General features: G+C 40.3%; 2 protein-coding genes across 3 annotated transcripts in view; both read right to left on the bottom strand.

Moving 5' to 3' along the window:
- Nucleotides 1-1419: 1419 nt before the first annotated feature.
- POGLUT3 (protein O-glucosyltransferase 3) lies at nt 1420-13690 on the bottom strand. Of its 2 annotated transcripts, XM_065420462.1 has the most exons (8): nt 13432-13690; nt 11709-11906; nt 9590-9876; nt 8221-8437; nt 6115-6311; nt 4092-4286; nt 2866-2970; nt 1420-1545 (listed from the first exon to the last, which is right to left on the bottom strand). In XM_065420462.1, the coding sequence occupies exons 1-8, from the start codon at nt 13688-13690 to the stop codon at nt 1420-1422; spliced, it is 1584 nt and encodes a 527-aa protein (XP_065276534.1). The 2 variants fall into 2 exon arrangements, with proteins under 2 accessions (XP_065276534.1, XP_065276540.1); XM_065420468.1 differs by lacking the exons at nt 11709-11906; nt 13432-13690 and having other exon boundaries at nt 9599-9613.
- A 4120-nt stretch (nt 13691-17810) lies between these two features.
- Nucleotides 17811-24741, bottom strand: part of EXPH5 (exophilin 5) — a 47328-nt gene continuing 40397 nt past the window's right edge. Inside the window, exon 6 of the mRNA XM_065423351.1 lies at nt 17811-23323. Within this exon, the coding sequence (XP_065279423.1) occupies nt 17811-23323 (5513 nt within the window). The remainder of the gene's footprint in view (nt 23324-24741) is intronic.

Here is a 24741-nt window from a genome sequence, read left to right as displayed (position 1 = left end):
TCATAAGGAGGAGGGAGAAAACTTGTTCACCTTAGCCTCTGAGGATAGAACAAGAAGCAATGGGCTTAAACTGCAGCAAGGGAGGTCTAGGTTGGACATTAGGAAAAAGTTCCTAACTGTCAGGGTGGTTAAACACTGGAATAAATTGCCTAGGGAGGTTGTGGAATCTCCATCTCTGGAGATATTTAAGAGTAGGTTAGATAAATGTCTATCAGGGATGGTCTAGACAGTATTTGGTCCTGCCATGCGGGCAGGGGACTGGACTTGATGACCTCTCGAGGTCCCTTCCAGTCCTAGAATCTATGAATCTATGTTTTGGCTACCAGTATGTTTAAACATGGTAATTATTGACGTTTAGATAGAGCCTATTTGCCTAGACTTCCTACATCAATGAAAGGGTTTTTTTTTGTTTATGTAGGTAATCCACCTCCTAGAGGCAGCATCTACACTGGGGGTTGGGTCAGTTGAACTACGCCACTCAGGGGTGTGAATTTTTCACACCCGAGTGACATAGCTAGGTCAATCTAAATTTTAAGTGTAGGCCAGGACTAACACATGGTCTATACTACAAAATTATGCTGAAAAAATATCACTCCCCCAACTGACATGGCGATGCTGGCAAAGCCCCCAGTGTTGTCACAACTATGCCGACAAAAGCGTGCTGCTGTCAGCATAGCTGATAATGTTCGGAGAGGAGGTATTACAATGCTGGCAGAACTCCTCCTGTTGGCGTATACTGTGTCTACACGAAGTAGCTATACCGGCATAGGCTCTGTAGCAGATCAGGGAACTGAACCCAGGTCTCTTGAGTTTCAGGCAAGTGCCCTGACCATATTAGGATCATATTTTGAATATCTCTACAATCTACAGTAGGGGTGAAGGTATCTCATTTTGGTCACATGTGGAGGTTGGAAGAATATCTATACCATTTTTTACCCCCAATCTGACTCTTGATTTGGACAACTTGTCACTAGGATCTGAATGGAGATCACAAGATTTATCTGACATGGACCATCAAATAAACATCAGATGGTAATACCAGATTTGGAACTTGCAAACCTAAAATGATTCACTTTGTGTCTACGGTTACAAATCTGCTGTATATATAGTATTCAGCTTAATACTGTGGTAGAATAATTTCTGGTTTTAAAAAGTTATTTTCAGTAGAAAATAGAAATCAGTAGATGACTTAATAGAGAAATCTAATACTGTTCTGTTGTGTGAGAAATGCTCCTGTAAAAGAACTTGCACGAACTCGTATATCATAGGCAGAGTGAATAAAGGTGTGCAAATACAATAAGAGTGCTTAACCAAGAATGTTCCCCAGCGCACAAGTATGTCCTAGATTTCACAGCTTAAATCCCAGGTATATTTTTGCATCCTTAGTGAAACCAGAGTGGTTTTCTTCATTTGGTACAGTTATAGATCTTCCCTTAAAGGCTTTTTCCTATGGCAATTGCAGACGGAGGTGCTGTCATCAGGTTGAGGTACAAGTTCCATTCCATCTCTTATTTCAGGTTGGCTGGCTTGGTGCTTGGCATATTTCTGGAATATGCAAGTGACATTTAAGAGAGCTGACACAATAGCATGTAATTCATGTAACAGAATTCTCCTCCCTTCCATTCTCAAGCCTTGCTTTAAACACTGCTTCCTACATCAGTTACAGTCTGTTTACTAGGTTTTCATTGAAACACCTACTAATAAACTAAACTGGATCTGGAACTTCCTTTAATGTTTTGTCTTATGTCCTATTAAATGTCAGCTTTAATACTGTCATCAACAGTATGAAACTGCTTAATATAAACACATGCAAATGATCGGTCATATTTTTGCACACTAAACAGTCCAAAAAGTGATGTCATTAACTGTGCATTCATAGGAAATCTGATTCTGTATAGCAGAACAGCAAAGCAATTCAATACCCATAGAGAGTAGAGGGTTTCGGAGTCAAATCAGAATTCTGCTTCTTGAAGTGAAAGTAATGTAAATTGCACCATGCACAAACTGGTTGGATCTATACCCTTTTGTTCAATCCTGCATCTCTTTCACATACCCCCGTGGATGGCTAGTTGTCATCTTAGATGCTTCCCAAGTCCCCACTGCTAACCCCATTTCTGTGGACAACACTCCTTCTTCTGCTCTCCCCTGCTCCTCAGGCTGTGACCAACTCCTGTTACTCCTTGTTTCACAATATCTCTGTAATTCGATTAATAATGGGCCCAACCTTCCATTTCCATGTGCAAATCTATAGAAGGAAGCTAAAAGGGAGGATCCCTGTGGGGTTCTCAGTTTTCTCCGCAATTGTTACATTGCAGAGTATGATTTGCTCACCACCAAGAAACAGGCCATGGGGACAGCCCACAAATTCCCTGGATCCCCCAGAATCAGTGTGAGACTAGTGCCATCTGCAACCGACTTGGGTTTTTGGCCTGCCCTGCTATGTGGCAGCACAGCTGCCATATTGCCAGGGCTTCCTTTTCCAGTAACCAGAACCAGGGCCACCCAAAGAACCAATGTCATGTTGGGACATTGGTTCAGAGGATGAAGTTGGAGCTAGCAAAAGGAGGAACACTAGCCAAAGGGTCAAAGGCCAACAGAAGATCACCTGTCTTAATCAGAAATAAAGCACTACAAAACACAGAATACAAAGCAGATGGGGTGGGGGTGGGAAATCATGAGAGCCCTTTCACAGTAGGACTGCTGGTAGCTCAGATTGCATCCCAATAATAATGAGGTACATTCTGCCAGAGTTCTTGGATGATCCCTTACAACCTATCATGAACAACGTCTTAAGAATAGAAAACTGTAGGGCTAGAACTAGTAGCAGCTAAGCGAAAACGTAACCAAATGACACACTGTACTAACCTGGAACATTTTGTAATAATAGCAATAAAGCCTGTGAGGCTGCAGTAATTCTCTTGCAACTAACTGTCCTTCTTTAGCAATCTTCCTAGCTTCTTCATCATTTACCTGAGAAATTGGAAAGAAACAGCAGTGAATAATAGAGCAATCAGTGAATCAATTAAATTCCAGCATGATAACTCTCATTAAGAGGGCTGTTCAGATCTGTAGTAATAGCTGGAATGCTATCCAATGTACAATTACCGATACAGTGCAAGAACACATTATTTAGTTCCAGGTTTTTAGAATTTATCAGTATGCTTGCATGGTCACAAAGACATTGATATCTTTAGGGCTGCTGGTAAGAGTATTGGTGGCCAATTGTATATATTTGGAAAAATCAGTCAGTTACCGCTCTACTGTATTGTCCAAGTCACAGCCCAGTTCATAAGCAGGTTTGATGTCTCTCACACAGATTTGGTTACACAGAATACAGAACTGTAGTTTTTGTCTTTTCCTACAGCATGTAATTAAGTGTTTCTGTTTCCAGCTTTGTTCTTTGTGAAAGCTTTTCAACTGAACCATCCTTGATTACACACGTGGAATGTGTTTTGGTGATGTGGGTAGTGTACTAAGCATTTTTATTCATGTACTTGTATTCAAGAGTTTTAGAGCTTCATTTCAAAGCTTGTAGTGCCCTTCATCTGGTCCTTTGTGAACAACTACAGTACTCAGAACTGAAACATTTCTTGTGTTTCTCACACTGCTAGTTTCAGCTATATTCTACATCACCACAATAATGTTTGGCATATTTATAAATAGCCCGTCTCTCTTATTCTATGTTACAGGAAGGTATTATTTTGGTACATCTGAACAGGATATCTGCATTAATAATTTCTACTCTGTGATCACAGCATTTGAAAAAAAAATTAATCCAAGGTTTGAAAGCAATCTTTAAAGATCTGAAAATGTATTTAAAGTTGTTCTATAGCAAAACATTTAAGCACATGCCTAAAGTTAAGGCTGTACTTAAGTGATTTCCTGAATGTGGATGTTTACCTGAATTGGGGCCTTACTTTCATTTAATTAAATGAATAATAGCAGCAATATATACACCCTTTATCTGAATATCTCAGTGCAGAGTTGATGCAGAACACAGATTTAGCAATACAAAAGGAAAAGGACCACTAGGAATGTGCTTGTTTATTTGTCAATGTACCCCTTTTAACTTTGTTGGTAACGACACTTACCTTAGCCCATTTTATTTTTTCTAGCAAGTCATCAAGGCTTCTTTTAATTGGAACATAATGTTTCCATGGTTTTAATTCACTGTAGAAGTGCTCATAGTATTGAGAGGTTTGTTTCAGTACTAGACTATCACCCAACATGAGGTATGGGAATCTGTACGCTGCTACTGTCCCATCTACATTCACTTGATATTTGTACTGTAAAGTGAAAACAAAGAAGCAAAAAAGGAGAAAAAAATATTTTGAATCAAAATATCTCATCTTTCAGCCTATTTAGTGTTAGATATATGCACAGTCTCAAAATGTCCTGGAAATAATAAGTATCTAGAGAAAGGCACCATCTTGTGGTTTAGGCCCAAGACTGGTAATTAAGAACCTTTGGATTCTAATCATGGATCTGACACAGATTCCTTACAAGATTTTAGGCAAATCATTTAGCCTCTATGCCTCAGTGTCCTCACTTACCTATCCCACAGGGCTGACCTCAGGGTCAATTAAAAACGTACCAAATACTGCTCACCCTAATAGTGCCACAGAAGTCAATAAATAAAGCAAGATGGATATGGCTCAATATTTGTGAAGTGTAAGCCCAGTAAAAAAAACCCAAAACAACTGACAGTAGGGGTAAGAAAATCAAATGCTTTCATCTAGGTGCCCACCAAAGCTTTTCAGGTCATCCATATCAGCTCCATGTTTTAGATACATGAATTCCAAATATTATGCAGTTTATTATGAAGAACCTAACCCCTGGTTGTCCTCAGTTCACATCACAAAACCACAACATAATTCACATGGACACCATGATGGGCATTCTGTTAAGAAGAGGGCTGGGACAAGGATAGAGTTGTGGGTGAGGGAAGCAGTCATCTAGTTCTAGTCTATATCTCTCATGATAATCTCTCATTTCAAGAGGACCAATTTTATCCTCAATTAAAAGTAAACAGAGTACTAGTAAACATTGCACTAAAAGTAATATATGGTGTTCACTTTGGAGAGGGCTGTTTTTAGCATTTTTGATATAATCCCTGGGGCAGAACCTCAGTTGGCATAAAATATAATAGCTACTGAAGTCAATGCAGCTGTGACAATTTATACCAGCTGAGGCTATGCCCCCTTTATTTCCAGAGATTGATAACTCTCCTGCAACTTTGTTTACAGGATTGCTGTTCACTTTCCCATAAGGATCAGCAGATTCATTACATTCTATTGAAGCCACTAAATCAAAATTAAAATTTTGTAAGGCAAATATAAGGTTTAAAATAATTGCAAATGATAATATTTTTAATATATTAGAGACTCTGAGTTGAATCAGTCCCCAAATGCTCTCCTCTCCATCTCCTCACTCACAAGCCTTCCCCTTGAGGTGGTATGACTTCATACCATCCCCAATGAGTGGCACAACATAACCCAAGCAGTTTCAGAGGACAGAAACAGAACACTGAAGCCAACCATGACTGCCTGTTTTGTGAATCACATTTGAAGAATATGAAGAAGAAATAACATTATGGCTAAATCCAGCTGCCAGGAAACTCTGACTGCAGATGTCTACGCATGAGCAAAGTTAAAGAGGACATTTCACATCCTCCCCCTCCCCTGCTGCTGACATAGCAATTGAAGGAGTTGCAGGTTCAAATAAATCAGCAACATTCAATATACTTTTCTGACCCGCTGCTACAAGAACTGGTTTTGAAATACACAGTGCACCTACATCTATATAAAACATGCCCACTGTTTGCATGTTAAATAAGAAATGTACACAGTTACAGGGGGTCAGAAATCTGAGTACAAGGCCTGATCCAAAGCCCACTAAAGTCAAAGAGACCACAATGGATAGCACAGTATGTTTTTTTTAAAAGGATGTTTAACACAATGTTTTTACTTATGGGTAAAATATCTATTTTGTATGGCCGCATATGCCCAGGGCAGCATAACTGTTTCAAACACTGAAATGCAATCAGCGAAGTTAAAAAGGAAAGCTGCCTCTCTTCAGTTAGTAACCATTTAACTGCAAAATAATGTGACAAACCTTAAAGAAGTCAAAGAATCCCATGAGTTGAGCCTTTCCCAGCTCTTTCTCCTTGTCTTGGAAGAAGAAAAATCCTGTTATTCCAGCATCTAGTAGCTCTGGATTCTCCTTAGATAGCTGCACCAATTGAAGACGTTCTTCTCGGCTGTCTCGACCTCTAAAGAAAGCTCGCTCTGTTTTGTTGTGCCAGAAAGGGCCTACAGATAATGAATGAGATGGGGGGGGAGACAGCCTTGAAATCTTTAAGTTACACATGCTCATACATTCTATATGAATTTGTTATGATATCAGGGTCACGCTCCCATGTATGGTAAAACAGGTATCAACATAACTTCCATTATGAACTTGTTAGTTAAAGAAACATTTAAACCTAACTGGTAAATATCTGCCCTGTCCTGAAGTTTTAGCATGGAAAAAAATTCTTAAAATGTAAAATTTAAGTCTTTTTTTCTTTTAAGAAACAAAGAGCTCTGTGAAGCTTGAACGCTTGTCCGTTCCACCAACAGAAGTTGGTCCTATAAAAGATATTACCTCACCTATATTGTCTCTAAGAAAATTGTCTTATTTAATTAATTAAAAATATTTGTCTGAGCAAGAGACCTTCAATCTTAAAAGTCCACCCAAACAGGGGGGAGGGATAGCTCAGTGGTTTGAGCATTGGTCTGCTAAACACAGGGTTGTGAGTTCAATCCTTGAGGGGGCCATTTAGAGATCTGGGGCAAAATTCTGTCTGGGGATTGGTCCTGCTTTGAGCAGGGAATTGGACTAGATGACCTCCTGAGGTCCCTTCTAACCTTGATATCCTATGATATCCCAACACATAATTCCACTCCAACTTTAGTAACCTCTGTTAAGCAGCCAATTTTGCCAGACCTTTGAGGGGTCACTTAAAGGTGACCTACAGAGGGGGGAAAAAAGGTGTTGTATCCTTTTTTTGTATCTTTACAATATACAGAGAAAGCCTATAAGATTTTCATTCTGCTTGTTGTTATACTTTTAGAAATATCCAAAATGTCAAATCTTGCCTTTCCTGTTTGTGCTGGTAGTCTCCGTGGAGGACCCAGAGAAGTGGATGGGAGCAGCTTATTCTATCCTTAATTGAAGGAACAGGTATACTGAGTCATTAACAGAGACCTTGTGTCCAAACTGTTTATCAGGTATTTGAATTAAGTAAATATTTGGTGAAGGAGAGGGAGCTTTAAACTGTCTAAATAAACATCACTTCCTCGGTCAGGTTTCATTTTTTTGGTGCTCATCACGTCATATTCCTAATTCCCTAAGCGGCCATAGAGGCTCCCAGGAAAAAGAGAATTTTTCTAACGTTCAAACAAACAAATAGGAAAAAAAAAAAAAGCCTGGCCCTTGAGGTTTTCTTTATACACACACAATATTTTTCCATTTTTCAGTGTAGTGAAGGCTGCCTTGCAAGAGGTTATGCATTCATTTTCACAGTTTAATTTAAACAATTACAACAATAGCCCAAATCCCCTCTCAGGAATTGGACTAGTATTTGGTTAAAGCATTCTAAAGCACTTTACTGGATGAAGGGAGTTATAATCATGATATTTACATATGTCAAGAAACCACAGTAACTACACTTTACTGGGTGCTTATTTTCTAAAAACATTCCAGTGCAAAATGTAATAATTGTATTTGGCATACTAACATGACAGAGCATAAATCACTTCCAAAGGGATTTTTATGGTCTGCTTTGTGAACTTTTATACCTGTAGGAGGAAGAGATTCTTTTTAACACAAAGTATTGTTTCCAGAACCCAAATGGGAGACTGTTAATTTAAAAGTCAATGGTGTTGCATGGGTGTAACTAAAGTCTGAATTTAAGGCCAAATTTTCAAGCCTGAGTGCCTAACGTCAGACTTTGAAATCCATATTTAGGCACTAAATACGAGCATTTTCAGCTCCCACTGATTTCAGTGGACGTTGTGTGTTCAGCACTTCTGAAAATCAGGCCACTCTTATTTAGATATTTATATAAGTTATCCTGCTTTGAAAATTTTGGCCAATATCTCTCTTTACATATATTCTGTTACTTCACCTTTGATGGGGTTATGAATTGATTTGTAAAGTCTATGAATTCTAATTTACCTGTGTTTCCTTGAATAGAAAGGAGGTCATTTGTAACACCACGTAGGGTTTCAAGTGTTGAATGGGTTATATCATATGTTGGAAGGACTAGGTCTCTTGAATCCACAGAGCCACACCATGAAATGATAGGTATAGGGCCAGGCGTATCATTAGCTGTTCGATGTTCCATTGGCCAATCTCCAACATTAAGATAAAACTCTACATCAGGGAGACGAACCTAGAAAAATATCCAATACAGGACAATTATAGAAAGGTTTATGCTTCAACTACTCATGCTTTAAAAGTAAAGTACGGTCATCAGTTTTCTTGTATCAAAGAATCAATCATTTTCAGTGTTGTTGTAGCCATGTTGGTCTCTGGATATGAGAGAGACAAGGTAGGAGAGGAAGTATCTTTTATTCCACCAACTTCTGATGGTGGAAGGGAGAATGCTGTAGGAGACCACTTAAAATGAAGTGGGCAATTAAGGGGTATCAGACAGTAAAGCGTGTTACAAATTGTTGTAATGGGCTCATTATTTACCCAACTGCTGGATACCCCTTAAATGTCCAGGGCCGGCTTTAGGCACCGCGGGGCCCAATTCGAAGGAGCTGCCGCTGAAGTCCTGCCGAAGACAGCGGCAACGATTGAGCTGCTGACGACGACAGTGCCGGGACTTCGGCGGCAGCTCAATTGGCTGCTGGTGCCTTCGGCGGCACTTCAGCGGAGGGACCTTCCTCCGCGGCAGCGATTGAGCTGCCGCCGATGACAGCGGCGAGAGTTCGGTGGCAGCTCCTTCGGGACGTTGCGGGGCCCTCTTAGGGGCACGGGGCCCGATTCCGGGGAATCGGCTGAATCGCCCTAAAGCTGGCTCTGTAAATGTCCACTTCATTGTGAAACCCCTATGCTTAACAATCTGTCCTAACTTGTATTTAGCTCTGACACTCTAGTTACCTTCCCCAGGCCTGAAGAACAGCTCTGTGAAGCTCAAAAGCTTGTCCCTTCCACCAACAGAAGTTGGTCCAATAAAAGATTTTATCTCACCTATCTTGTCTCTCACAATCAGTCAGTTAAGCCAGCAAACAACGATCAGCATTATTTGAGATAAAGACACTGACTACAGCCTCAATCCTGCAAGCCATCTGTGCAATTGGAGTTCCAATTCAGGAAAGCCTGTAGAATCGTAGTGCCTGCAGTTTTCCTACTGACTTCAATGACTTCAGGCTTCCTAAACAGATGATATCATGCAGATGCAGAAATAAAAATAAAATCTTAGTTTAATAATTAAATATGCAGCAGTCGTTTAAGGTTTGTATGAAAATAAAAGTATGAATATAATATCCAAATGGTAACAAATCTGTGTGATCCAAAAGTCTTATATAGCTGGTACCTTTCTTGCCAATGAGAGCAACATTTCATCTGAGAACATTTTGAAGTCTGTGTACTTCCCTAAGGAACGACGGTAGATGTGATTATTGAGAACAGTGTAATGAACAATAGCACCTCTCGTTTGCCCAAACCTTGTTGGGACTTCATGAAGCATCCGCTGAAGGTTGATGGTGGGAAAAGAAGTGAAGTCCTTAGTAACTTGAGGCTCCTGGGATGGACAAGAGAGAATATTCTGCCAGGTCTGAGAATCTTCTTCTGGACACTCACAATACTCATGATAAACAGGCCCTGCAGAACACAAAGCAATGAGAATGTCTGACTTCTGTGATAGTCTCATCTTACAATGCCCAAGACTCCTGATGGATACAAAAATCTAAAACTAGACCTGGTGGAAGTCTTTTGTTTTTTAGAATAAAAAGACCATCTTTACCAACAAATATTTTCTTGGAAAATTTTCTCTTTCTAAATTGTCTGGGTTTTTGATGAAAAAAATAAAAAATCAATTTTTTTTATTTTTTAGAAACCAAAAACAACTAATCACCAAAACAATTTTATTTTGGCCAAAATCCAAACACAAACTGAAAATTTTTGAAAAAATATTTTTTTAAATGTGTCATGGAAAATATCTACCATTTTCAATCATCTCTACTGAAAAACCAAAGTCGTGTACCAATGTCATGCTACTGCCAGTAAGCCAGAATGCCTATAGTTATTTAAAGCATCCATCAATACTATTATTCAGCTGTACAGCTTAATTTATCAATATTTTAACCTTTATTTAGAACTTTATGGTGCCACAGTCTTTACATTTAGTATGAGGTGCTTTCTTTTATGTATAATTAATCATGTAGTCTGTCCTTTTGGATCAGTGTGGATTTATACACTGTAATAAGGACTAAGCATTTAAGTAAACTTTATTCCATGAACTTCTAGCTAAAAACAAGTACTGTACTCTGTCACACTAGTGACTATGTAAGTATGCTCCAGCACCAATACCCAGGCTACTGTCTTGCTGCAGTTGGACCACATCACACCTATCTACTGTCAACTTCACTTGACATCCACAGTATTCCAATTTTTCAAAACTTTTCATAGTCTTGCATCAACATTTTCTACTGTTGTATCAATCTATTACCCCATCTGCACCTACTCTGGCTACGGTTCTGTCTTCTCCAGGCAAGCAGTAGTGGAAACAGGGAGGAAATTTGCTTTCATTTTTGCTGTTCCAAACTATCTGAAACTCATCCTCCAATTTACTGCCTTTCTTTAAATCTCATCTTAAACCCATTTTTGCTTCAGTTTTGAAGTGTTTTATAATAGTGTGTACATAGGATGCTATACAAAAAAAAAAAAAAAAAAAAAACTTTGATCAGGAGAAGGAAAGAGTGGGAAATGATGCTGAAGAAGTAATTTTGTTTTCAGTGTTCATCCTTTTCCCTTGGTAGGCAACCAATCTGTGAGAAGAGAGAAGACGACCAAAGAAGCAGACCAGAAATTTGAAAACAGTTTGCAGTATTTTCCCCTTTTAAGTGGAACTTAGAGTGTAGGGACCAGCATTGATCTTAACTGGGCCTGTAGGAAGAAAAAAGGAGAGAACATGGGGCTGGTTATAAGATTTCAGTGTCTAGAAAGGACCATGCTTTAGAAATCACAAAGGTAAGAATATTTGTTCAGTCCATCTTACGGTAAGATGGACTGAACAAATTATGAATTGCTGGGAACAACATGGATTTCCTTGCTTTACTAGGTGAGGTTTCCTTTAGACAAATATAGCACTCACAGCTAGACCACAGATGAAGAAGTTTTGTCTCTGCTGTGGCACTCCACAAAACCTGAAGGTCACCCTGCAACAAGAGCTAGGGAGGCATGTTCTGAGGCAGGACCTGAAGTTCAGGGACCATGGTCTACATGCTTAAATATTTATGTCCCATAACTTGGCAATGATCTGTATGTAGATTATTTCTGCTCCTTTAATCTGTGTAAGAGGAAGGCTGTGTAAGGGGCTGCTTAAACCAGAAAAAGCATTGGTACCTCCAGTTTGTTACCGTTTCCGACTAGCCAAAGTTTAGTCCATAACATTTCTGTAGCTGTCACCATAAAATGGTAAACTGAAAACTTACCTTTCAAAATATAAGGAGACTGAGCTACATGTTCATTACCATAAAGTACCTCAATCTTTAACCCTTCATTGACACTCCCATACATCCGATACTGTATAAGAAATGACCCATCATTCCTATCCATAAGGTTAGGGATGTGGATCCGGATGACTTCTTTGGGGGAAAGTGCTTTAATTCCCACTTTAAACTGTGTTCTTCCTGAAAAGAAGAAAATAAAAATAGCTGTAGACACTGCATGCCTAAAGCCGGCCCTGCAGACGAGAAGAAGTGTCATATATTTTTAACAGGGAGAGTAATTAACCAGTGGAATAAAATGGATTCTCCTCCATCACTTTAAGTCTTTACATCAAGAGTTAATATCTTTCTAAAATATATGTAGTAGCTCAAATAGAAGTTATAAGCTTGATGCAGAAATTACTGGGTGAGGTTCTATGGCCTGTGTTATGCAAGAGGTCAGACTAGATCATAATGGTTCCTTCTGGCATTAAAATCTACGTTTCATTCTACATAAATTTAATACTGGAGGCAGATTAGTACTTTATATCTGATCTGGTAACATTCTGATCCATAGCAGGAATGATTTCTTAATCTTGTACTGGAAAAGAAGCATGGTATTGCCAACTTCACATGAGTTTTAGGCCTGGTCTACACTATGACTTTAATTCGGATTTAGCAGCGTTAAATCGAATTAACCCTGCACCCGTCCACACAACGGAGCCATTTATTTCGAAATAAAGGGCTCTTAAAATCGATTTCTGATTTCTGAGATGGGAGGCCTGAGTCCTCGCTCTACCTCAGATTTCCTCTGTTATCTTGGGTAAATTACCCACATTTCTCTTAGTTTCCTCATCTGTGACATGGAGATAATAATGCATATGTATCTACTAGCCACACAGGGGTGTTGTGAGATGTAATTAGTTTACAGAAAAGCAGTGTATTAGTGCTAAGTATTATTATTAATTACAATTCTTACTGACATTTCTCAGATAGAAGTTTTGAGACTTTTGAAGCACAAGGGAGGCCGAGAGGCATAGATGACCACACTAAGGACCTGATTCTGCTCTCACACTAGTTAAGTGCCTCAAGCTATTTCACGTACACACAGAGTAGACAAGAGAAGGAGAAAGTCCTGCTATTTTTCCACAGCAGGAATGAGAAGGCTGTGACCAATGAACAGCCAGGCAATATTTTCAAAAGTTATTTGATCTGTGTGGCTGGATTAGAGATAGTTAGTTTGTCCCTACCACTGAAACACACAGAGTGTTAGAACTGCTGTACCTAAAGACTGGTCCCAGGAGACTCATTTATTCTGAACACCCTGTTTTAATGCTGCTAATTGTCTGCTAGTATTTAGGCGACTGGAGAGAAGATGCAGGGTTGCATGGAAAGACACACTGGACAGTAGAAGAGTAATGTAGGATTTTAATGTTTTCGGTGAGCTGATCACAGAGTGAGACTTTGTGTGTTTAAACGTACGTGTATTATTGTGAAATGCGTCTGACGTTGCAAGATGAAAACGCAGCTGTGATTGATCCTGGGTTACTGGAGCCTTGGGCGCTAGGAAGGGGACAGGGTAGGGAGAAAAACTTAAGGCTCTTTGGATCCGCGTCTCATCCTGAGTCAACTCCTTCAGGTGAGTTTCCTCAGCCCCAGCCCGCCCTGAGCCTGGAGAACAAAAGCCACAGCCAGGGGCGGGGGCAAAGAGCAGACGCATGCACAGTACCTGGGGGGGAGCGGGTGAGGTTCTGTCCAGCTGCGCTGACCGCCTGGATGTAGAAATACCTGACGGGCATCGTGATCTCCGCTTCCAGCCCGGGCCCCCAAACCAGGCTCCTCTCTGCACTGACAGGGCCTGGAGGAGCCTCCGCCACTTGCAAGAGCAGCAGGAGGAGAAGCTGCAGCGGCAGAGCCTCTCCCAGCAGCAGCCGCTGCCGTGACGGGAGCACAGAGGCGCCGCTGCGCCCCATTCTCCGGCCCGGCATGCAGGGGCGGGCCGGGAGCTCAGGGAGAGGCGAGCTGGCTGCCTTTGATTGGAGGGTGCTGTGGCCAATCGGGCGAGAGAGCAACGTCCTCGCTTTTTCGCTGCCCAGCGCAGCCCACCCGGCGGCGGAGCGCGGGCTCTGCCCGCGGAGGGGCCAGGTGTGGCGCGCGCTGTACCTAGCGCTGGGGCGGGGCGGGGCGGGGCGGGGCCCGGGACGCGCGGCGGAATGGGGATCATCCCCCTCCGCGCGCGCCCCACCGGCCGGTTCCGCGCGGAGTCCGGAAGTGAAGCAGCTGGAGCCACTCAGCTGAGAATTGCTGTTCCCGTCCCTCGTCCTTGTCACGCCACCACTCTCCTTAACGGGCTCTGAGCTGTGAATGTTGCGAGTGCTGGGTCAGCTGGTCTTTCGCCTTCTCCCTCGCTGTGCACGGGGCGGTCCCACACGTGCTAGCAGCAGGGCTGAGTGGGCCAGTCTGAACAGAGAGATGCTCCCATTGTAGGGTAGTTTATGTTCTCTCAGATACTAGTCTTATCTTTTAGAAAAACACCAACCAACCCCTATATTTAACCCAGGTATATGTCAAAATATATTTATTTTTGAATATTTAAGTTAAAATAATAATTGAAGGGTGCTTCCTGTCAAATCAATCAGGGTATCCAAGTGTGTTGTTGGATCCATACATAGACACCATTATGTATGGAGTACAGATACACAAATACCCAATATATTGTTTCACACTCCTATTCAGCTTTACAGTGACATCTCAAAAGAGAATCTAGGCCATGTTTCAGCAAAGCACTTAAGGATGGAGAATCCTTTCCTTTCCTCCCACAATTTGCCTAACTTCTCACCCACTCTGCTCACTGAGGCTGCATTATGCCAAATATCAATTAATAGTATCTAAAACTGGCTGCTCAACATTCTTTTTCATACCCCAGACCATGAATTAACTTTTCCTTTCTTGTTGCTAGGCCATTTTGGTAGGTGGCTCATGGTCCAACCAGCAGAGTGTAAAACAGGTTCCCAAACTAGAGCTTTCCTGAAGTGGGATTCATAATCTCTCAGGCTTGTGGCATTTGGGAAACAAGGAACCATACTTCATGGGGGGGAGCAACTTGGTAGCAGCCCCATGCTTGATTGATCCTTTCATGCGTCTAGCAAAAGGAAGGTTCCCTCTCTTGTCCTCTCACTACACGTAAAGGCCACAATGATCTTCACACATATCATTGCAAATGTTTTTAAAACTATTCTGTTTCAATGATGTTTTGCTACTGCTCAGAATACAGGGCTAGCAAGGTGCGTAGATTGTTAGAGAATATTTCATCTCTGATTGAAGAGAAGGCATTTGTGCCCCAAATGGCTATCTACCATAAAGAGAAAAAAGTATGGACTATAGTACAACTGCAGATGTGGACATCTAATAATTGACAATCTATAGCCGTTTAGCTCCACTGCCAGTACTTGGCAGTTTAACGATTCAAGTCATTCATCTGCACAAGTTATTCCTCTGTGCATAGGTGTCTGAAAGTTGGCTAAATCAGACACACAGTTCTTGTAATGCACTGAAAACTCGAGTGTATCCTTGGACATGCCTAGAGCTTATGAAGGATTATGCTTGGATGCTTAATTCTAAATCTTTTAATGCTCTTAGCATTGTTTGGCATCAGTATCCTGAAAGCAGCATTAAGATACACCTCTATCTCGATATAACGCTGTCGTCGGGAGCCAAAAAATCTTATTGTTTTATAGGTGAAACCATGTTATATCAAACTTGCTTTGATCCGACGGAGTGCGCAGCCCCGCCTCCCCGGAGCACTGCTTTACCGCGTTATATCAGAATTCCTGTTATATCGGGTCGCGTTATATCGGGGTAGAGGTGTATTGTAAAAGCTTAAAATAGTTAAGCATGAGTTATTGAGTGCACAGATAAAACCAGTACAAACATTTATTAAGCAATATGCACCATTTATTTCAAACCAGTCATTTTCAGTATAAATATCCTATAATATATAAGCATTTATAGAATATATTCTAGCTAAAAAGAAGGCTTAGAAGACATAACAGGCCACATTCACCACTGGGCAAAAGATGGTGTAGCTCCGTTCAGTTTAGGAGAACTGCATCTTCTTATTGAAAGGGATTAATTTGACCTCGTGTTTTTATATGAGTGACTCTTAACAAAATTACATCAGCCCTATGTAAACATTAGTTACCAGCCACTCTGACCCACCACAGTCTTGCACAACTAATTTAGGACCAAATTCTAAACTATTTTGATTTCTTTGTATGGCCCTCAGTTTTCGTCATATACTTAGCACTGTATTTAATGAAAGCCTCCTTTATGCATCCAATGTGAGAACTTAGTCCAAAATCCACCATATGGGTAGAAAATATTTACAAGTATGAACATTCAAATAATCCAATTTAATGGAGCAAATCATATGACCATTTATCTCCCTGTAAACATGTATCATAACAGAAAACCCTTAATTAGTATTAATTGGTTTATTAATCTTATGGTATGGAACTCTGTATATATGGTGTAAAACCATGTACATAAAATAGTCATAGCATTTCTCCTCAGAACAGCACATTTTACAAGTTTACATTTACATGACAATTATTTCCTTCCAATACTGTATGCACCAGTCTGTATGTGCAAATCATTCCAAAATAGATACCACTTAAAGAACAATTCTGAATATAAATATGTAGTTTATATTAGTCTTATGTACAACCAAAGAAAATAAAGTATATAACAACAATATTTATACATCAAAACACTTTCAAAGTACAGCTCCACTTCTTTAACGAAGTATACAATATAAAAAATAAGGGTACCAATTGTCTAATACAATATTTTTCACGTGGAGCATTCAGGTGATACAAACTTCGCTTGCTTTGCCTAAAATATATTACTTTAAAATATCAGGCCATTGTCTTTCCAGTTATAAAAATATAATTTGTGTCTTAGATAATTTTATTAAATGAAAAAATATAGAGAAAATTCTGGAATGAGATTAGAGACCAGATGTGAAGTTAGTGAAGATTAAGTACAAATAAATTTAAGTACAGCACTCTGCCCAATCTTCAGCCAGCACAGTAGTTCCTAGGACTGCTTTGTTGGTGCAACTTATAGTAGCTTTTGGGGCTGTTCTAAGATATGCTAAGGACTGTTTTAGCCCCCTGTTGGGCTGAGGGCTAGGGGAGATGGAAAAGTGATTTAGAGTCACCTTTGCTTTCCCACTAACAGTGCTGTGCCCAGCATGAACTACATGCAGCTAAGGATTGAGCTCATGAAGTGTAGGAAATGAAACACATAGGAAATAAACAGAAGAGAACCAAGTTACAGAATTTTTTAAAATTTTTGTTCAATTTAGTGCTCTATGAAGTGACACATTATTATTAAAAACTAGAATAATCCCCAGGACAAAGGAAGCCACCCTCGTAATGCACCTCAGCCCCAGCCAGCAGAGACACTTGCTATTTCAACCCTGGATCTTCCATATGATGCTTTAAAAGCAGACTATCACTCATCTGTACTTATCATATTGAGGATTTTAACCCAATTTTCCAGTAGTGAAAGTGTACTGCATGCATCGGTCATGCTCTTCTTTAGAGTTTTTGCCTTGCCTCAATAGGGTGCTTTACCCCTTTGTTCTGCCCAAAAGGGGGTGTGTGGGGGGGTTTAGGGTGGAGTGTGTGTGTGTGAGATTACGATCCACAAAGCTATACAGGAAAAAAATTCCTGGCCACTTAGCAGACAAGAGCTCAATCCAACTCTTACTGAAGTCAATGGAGATACTTCCATATCATTACACAATAAAAAGCTCCACATTCATCTTCCTTTTCTTAATAAAATATATATTTAAAAAAAAAGATTTGTGAGAATTTATCTTTTGCTTGCAAAAGAAAATGACAGGTTTAAATACTTTTAAAATTTAAAATGGCCAAATTGAGCTTGCATAAATCAACATAGCTTCATTAAAGTCAATGGACCAACACTGATTTACACCAGCACAGGATCTGGCCCAAAATGTGTTACATGTTTATGCCCATCCAGGAACCATCAAAACACCTTTCAGATGAGATCTCACTCTCAGTCTTGTATTACAGGATCTCACAGTTCTGATTCTTTATCAGTCTCACAAAGATAGTATTCATCATCCGTGGTGGTATCAGTGTCCGAGTCTGAATAAACCATTGGTTCTTCTCGATAGATGTCAATTGGGTCTCTTGGGGATGAAGCATCTACTGACATTTTGCTCCTAGCAGAACTTGAGTTCAAGAGCTCAGCCCTCTTTAAAGAATCACTCTCTTCATTTCTCAGAAAGCCAGGGTTTTTAAGAAGACATGGTCTCCATAATCTCCCTTCTGTGAGTGATCTCTTGATATTTTCCAGGAACGCCAGTTGTTGTTCTTTTCCAAATATACCAAACTCAATAGAAGGATACATCACACGTCTAGTGCCGTAGGTGGTGGTCCTCTCATCATATGAAGCCCAGTTTTCATTTTCATCACTAGAGCACAGCTCAGAATAAGATTTAAACTTTCTACTGTACCTGCTTTCTTTAGGTAGACAGTTACTTCCAGAGCCAGGGTTGTCATGGGAATCTTGAGTATAGGTGCTTTCAGAAAAGTGACGTTCACGTTGATTCTTTGCACAACTCATGCGTGACTGATTACTGTGCAGGTTTGCATTTTTTAAACTCTTTGACCGATGGAGGTTTTGATCATGATCACATTCATCTGGGGAAAGGGCCTGTTTCTGTGAACAGACACTTGCCTGCAAATTTGTTATAAATGTGTTTGAGTTTTTGTCAGTTAAAAATGGCAACAGTAGAGGATCATGGGAACTACCAGTACTTGTTCTCTTTTGATTGCCTGATGAATCTGCTTCAGTAGCTCTGGAAAAGATGGTTTGATTTCTGTTTTCCAACCCCTGGCCAAGTTTTTGGGAATTCTTACTTCTTGCAGCGATTTCCTTTGGAAATAGGGTTGTGGGGCTCAGCATGCTTTCCACTTCATTCTCGTTTTGTTTGGGGTTGTTGACTTCTCTTCTCTGGTTGCATGAATTTGCAAAAGGCCCTTGATTCTGGTTTTTAACTAACAATGGAGAGTCATCATTAGTTTGTGATCTCTTATTCTTCTCAGATATTTTGTGAACAGGGCTGTCACAAACACCAGGGGTCAGATTTTGATTCTGGTCTTCATTTCCAGTTTGGAGAGAAAGCTGGGTAGAAGCAGGGGAATGCAATGTGTTGTGGGTCATGTTAATCTCTAAAGAAGTGATACCTCCATCATTCTGTGAAAATATATTAGTTACGTGTGGTTTTGGGTTTACATTTTTACTACAAAATTTTCGGCTTGTTTTGTAAATGGCTGCCACTTCATTTTTAACTGAGGGCCTGTTTTTCCTTTTTTCTATATCACTGACTTTCTCTCTAGTGCCATCAGACATACGCTTATTTTCGCTCACTGCACTCTGCAGCAATTGCAGATCCTGTGTGACACTGGAGAGTTTATCTTTAGACTCAACACTCTGTCTATCTTCACTGTACATCACAGCTTTCTGCAAACTAGTGCAATCTTTGTCCATCTGAGTGTTCAGGGATATTTGCTCTTGTTTAGTTTTGCGGCTCACTAGATCATGTGCGTCTGGGATACCTATTTTGGCTGGTTGAAGTATAGGTTTAGCTGCAGAAACTGTGCCTAGCTGAAATGGTTTGTTCTGTGAATTTGGAAGCATTTTTCTATCAGAAATTAATTCTTCATCTGTGCTATTTCTGGAACTTTCAGCTCCTAATAGAAATCCAGTACATTTATTGTTATATAGGGAAATGCTTTGGTGTTGAAAATCTGATCTCTCTTTGGCTCCTGCATCATGCCTAGATTTACTTTCAGCAGAGGTTATTGGTGTATTATTGACTGCAGACTCTCTATGACTTTTTCCTTCATGGGAACTATTTTTATCTAACTGGGGTGGTAAAATATTCTTATTGTTACTCCCTCTTACTTTAATAAATTGCTGGCAATTTTTGGAGTCTCTGTTTTGCACACTATTAGTATTAATTGCAGAAGTAAAATTAAAAACATTCTCTGGAGGGTCTTTGTGTTTTGGGGGGGTTGACAAAGTGGAGGTTAATGGTGTGTCAGTATGCAAAATGTTCTCCTTCTCTTTACTTTCTTTACCTAAAGAAAAGCATATATCAATATTTTGGTTGTGTGAAGCAGTAGAAATTGCCTTAACGGAAGTATCCGCTTCTTTAGTGGATTCTGGATCACGAATAGAAGTGTCTGATGTCACCATGTCAGGAAGTACAAGTGTGCTTTCTTTTAATGCAAGCCCTGGTGAAATATCTTTCTTATTATGTACAATGCTTGTTGACTGTGAAGTACATACTTTCTCAGTGCTGGGAGAAAAATGTGAGCTTTCCTGATCAGTGTCAACAGCTCCTGTCTTTGCATTCTGGGGTGTCATTGAAGCTGCAGGAGTTTGATCAGGAGAATGTGGGTGTCTCTCTTTTTCTAAGGTGCTAGGAAAAGCTACATTTGCTAAACCGATGCGAACTTCAGAGTTCTTGTTTCGCATTTTGGGTGATTTAGATTTTTCTGTGTAAAGAGGTAAAGCTGTGATCTCTGGATCATCTAGAAAGAGGTTACACAATATTCTTGAATGACTCCGTGGTAAGGTGTAATAAATTGAAACCAACTCGTGATATTCGACATGATCCTCATCACCAGAAACGGTAAATGTGCTAACAGTTTTATATTTCTGCAAAGAATCCCCCATTTCCTTTTCCAAACAGTCTGAAAATACTGGGGATTCTTTTTGGTTTACAAGTTTCTCTCTCTCTGATTCAGAGACAACTGTACTACCACTCAAGGAGTGGCTAGGGCTCCTGTTTAGAGGCAAAGGGCGATCCTTAATTTGCAGGACATTTTCTTTGATATCTGTAATACCATCTAAAGGTATTGGTCTTATTGAGGAATGTGCTGATCCTAAAGAAGATATTTTATCTCCTTGATTAAAAGAAAAGGCAGCAGTTCTGTCTGAGTTCTGCTTCTCTACATGATCCCATGTGGCTGTTTTGCTTTTAGGGAAAGAGATGGACCTATCTGACATTACACTGCCAGCAATGCTAGCTGATTTTCTAGGTAAAGTGTAATAAATGACAAGAGGCTCCGGAGACTCAGGGTTGCTTTTACCAGGAGAGCCAGAAATGCTGCTACTATTCGTGTGTCTCAGTAAGCTTCCTTGCCTATAGAGCCTTTCACTCCATGATGCATTTTGTCTTGTTTTTCCATTTTCTCTTTCCAAACAAAAATAGTTTAAACTATGTTCAGCAATCTCTGGGCCTCTGTCAAAACTACGTGCAAAAATATCCTCACAATTCCTGTTTTGTGACCCACCAGTCGTTAATTGACTATTATGGTCCGTACTGGCTAAAACGTTTTGACCTTTGGGTTTCTCCTGGGGAATATCTTTTGCAACAACACCTGCCAACTCAACTACTTCCCCACCTTCTGCTGGGGCTTCAGTAACTCTGCAATTCACTGAAGAAGTAGTTGGAGTTTCTAAAGGTTTCAGACAGCGCTCATGAGAAAAGGCTCGTAGAGAGCCTTGTGCACCACGAGACAAAAGTTCGGGAGGACTGGGCAATATGCTTTGATGGCTTGCCAACGTTTCAGTAATTGGAGCAGAATGAACTGATGCACTACTTTGTAGAACATCTACCTGGAAAGACTCTCCCTTAGGAGTGATATGATCTGTAGTTTCTGCTCTCCGGCTTCCTAATTTAATGCTTTTTCTTTTTGCTGAATTAAGCAGATGATGTTCCCATTGCTTCAGATTTGAAAGAAACGATCCCCTTCTGCTTTCATCAGCTGACAGAAGAGAAGGGGCCTGATTAAGTTCACTGTGAGCAGGAAGATCATTTTCCTTTCTTTGTAGGTTTCTTTTACAACTCTTTGATATGTTATTTTTTGTAATCTCTCTTGTGGCGGTGAGCTGGGTTTGTCTTCTTGAACTCAGTGAGAGAGGTGAATTAAGAAGAGATGTGCTGTTTTGCAAGGCAGCAGCGTTATTAGAAGGAGAAATCTGGGGATCAGTGGTATTTTTTGTATCCACTTTCTGAGAAACTGGCTGTAATATTATGTCTTTAATACTTTTCTGGTCTGCCTTGCCTGATAGTTCCAAGTCTCTGACCTTGTCTGAAGCAGCTTTTTTAAAGTCTTTCTTAATATTCATTTGGGTAACCAAAGGCTGTGGCTGGCTTTGGGAAACCTTAGTGGCAGAACTGCTGTTCTCTGCTACCAATTTCTTTTTGAACCTTGAACCCAGTAAGACAGACTCAGACACATCTGCTTTGATGCTGGTTGAAGTAACTGCAGATTTATAAGTGAGATAGCTCTGAGGGTCTTTTGAATTCTTTGAAAGCAGTTTACTACTTGCACCACTTGATACCTCCACACTGCTTCTGTTCTCTGACACACATGTTTGAAAGTCACTCTGACGGCACTGTGAAGCAAGTTTAGCATTCTTTGCATGTGCACTTTGCTGGTCATTTAAATTAGATGTACTCATTTCATAGTGAGCATCAGGGGAAAGAAACACTTCATCATTGTAGTACTGATAAATATCAGACCAGGAAGGGTGCTCCTCTTTTCTTCCAAAAGGAGAACTCTTTTGGTGTATTTGGAACCTACCATGACAAGCTGGATCTCTATAGTGGGACTTAGAGAGGTTGTTTTCCAACCCGCATAACGGATAATTCTCCCAATTATCAAAGGATAGTGAAGTAGCAGCTTTGTCTGTGCAACTGACGCTACTAAACCAATTAGTACTTGACACAGCTCTTCTGTAATGGTATTTTGACCGGTAAAATTCATATTCTCTGTTTTCGTGCAGAGGGCAAGGATATGGATCTTGTTTTGTGGCATTACATTCCATTAATGATTGGGTCCTAAAAAGATGGTCTTGATTTGATGCACGTCTAGAAGTATATGGTTTATTCCATACAATAGAAGAGAGGGGAATTCGCTTTGGGGTTTGCCGATTGTTCCTTCTTACAAATCCACTGTTGTTCTCCGTTGCCAATAGATTTTGTAAACTAGTTGTTGAAAATGGCTCAGAGGATAATGAAGATGGATATCTCTGAAGAGAACACACAGAGTAACTTCTCCCAACTGTACCCTTCCCCATATAACTCTTGTGTCCAAATCCACTGTTCTGTCTTATGGAAGGAAGATGCAAGCTACCTTCTGAGGACTCTCCAAAAGATACAGAAGACAGCCTTCTGCTCAGAACAGGGTAACTACTGTCTAATGAATCCTTGTGCATGTATTCTTCTTTAGATGCTGAATGGCATCTGTTCATATATGTATCATAAAATTTCCTTGGTCTGTAGAAAATTTTATGGTCCTCTTTGGCTCTTATTGTTCTTGTTGCATCAGAGAAAAATGTGCTGGGTGTTTCACTGCAGTTATTTCTGTGTCGTCCCCTAATAGTAGTCTGTCTGCTTGTACTGGGAAACAGATATTGTGCTCTTGGTCCACTGTCATCTAGATGCTTTCTGTTCACTGAATCTTGGGCTTGTTCCTGTGCCAGCTGGTCATCCAGATCACCTAGAACTACACAGAAAAAGACAGCTATTTTATTAATGTTCTCGAACTAATTATGCTGAAAAGTGTAATGTACTACTGTATATCAGTGACCAGATCAGGTTTTGAAAGGAACCACCATCTCCATATTCAAATCCTGCTCCCCAAATATACTTCACTTCTTCCACAGTGCCTTTCAACGATAATCTATCATTGACTGGGGGAAAAAGTCTGTACTGATTTGAGACTGGTCCTCAAAGGGCTCCTCAACCTAGCCAGTGTTAGTTGTTTTTGCTATTTGAAACAAAACAAACAAAAACACCTTAGTTTGCATTCTTAATTTACACTCGTCAGCTAAGTGTAGGAAGAACCTTTCACAATTCTAGCTTGCAAAGCAAGTAGAAAAGAATTGTACTCATCAGACCTGGATTAACCAATGTGCACTCAGTGCACTTGCACAGGACCCCCATCTCAAGACTGAGTGGTGCTGCAACCCCATGCTCCAGATTGCAAGGAATGGGGTGGGAGTGGGGTGAGTCGTGGCGGCTGTTGTGGGGGGGATGAGTTGTGGTGGCTGTAAGGGGAATGCGGGGGGGATGTTGGAGGGGGCTGCTAGGGGTTGTGGCTGCTGGGCTGAGGTTTTGGGGGCTGTGGTGAGCAGGACATAGGTCAGAGCTACTGGGATGTGTGGGGGGGCTGTCAGGATAAATTGGGATTGGTGAAGGGTTGTTGGGGTATATGTGGGGTGGGAGGGGCATTCAGGGGTCTGTGCATAGGGAGCAGTATGTGTGGAGTGGGGGCGGAAGGAGCACGTTGGGATCTGTAGGTGGGGTATTTAATGGTGTGGAGGCACTTTGCTGTCTAGTTTACAGAAGGTGTGAGAGGCCCAAAACCCTTTAATCTGGGCCTGGTGCTGATGAGCATGCTCAGATCTTTCTGTATGTTTCCAGAGCATAGACAACGCTATGATGTAGCTGTGAGCTGGAAGGACATTCTAGATATTAACATTCAAAGGAGCACATGGAGTAGCCCTGCATGTCCTAAGCTTGTTTAGCTTGGAATGTGTTGTAAATAAAACAGCTGAACATTTTCAGTATTTGGGCTGTGAAACAACTAAAAATTATAATTGCTATTAATCACAACATTAAAAAAGTAATCACGATTAATTGCAGTTTTAATCACAATGTTAAACAATAATAGAATACCAATTGAAATGTATTATCATTTTTTTTTAATATATTTTCTACATTTTCAAATATATTGATTTCAGTTACAACACAGAATACAAAGTGTGGAGTGCTCACTTTATATTATTATTTTGATTACAAAATATTTGCACTATAAAAATAAACAAATGAAATAGTATTTTTCCATTCACCTCATACAAATATTGTAGTCAGTGCCATCTCTTTATCGTGAAAGTGCAACATACAAACGTAGAATTATTT

Source organism: Emys orbicularis, chromosome 1 (genome assembly GCF_028017835.1).
Source record: "Emys orbicularis isolate rEmyOrb1 chromosome 1, rEmyOrb1.hap1, whole genome shotgun sequence".
In the NCBI taxonomy this organism is placed as follows: Eukaryota; Metazoa; Chordata; order Testudines; family Emydidae; genus Emys; species Emys orbicularis.
Note: the sequence above shows the minus strand (reverse complement) of the source record. Positions and strands in the feature narration are given on the sequence as shown.

What these genes read in the sequence shown, in the direction of transcription:
- POGLUT3 (XM_065420462.1), bottom strand. Translation starts at nt 13,690, where the DNA reads ATGCCGGGCCGGAGAATGGGGCGCAGCGGCGCCTCTGTGCTCCCGTCA. An exon ending in TGCTCTCATTGGCAAGAAAG is followed by an intron (nt 8,438 to 9,589) that starts GTACCAGCTATA and finishes ATATTTTTCTAG; the next exon opens with GTTCGTCTCCCTGATGTAGA. An exon ending in TTCTATTCAAGGAAACACAG is followed by an intron (nt 6,312 to 8,220) that starts GTAAATTAGAAT and finishes CATTATCTGTAG; the next exon opens with GCCCTTTCTGGCACAACAAA.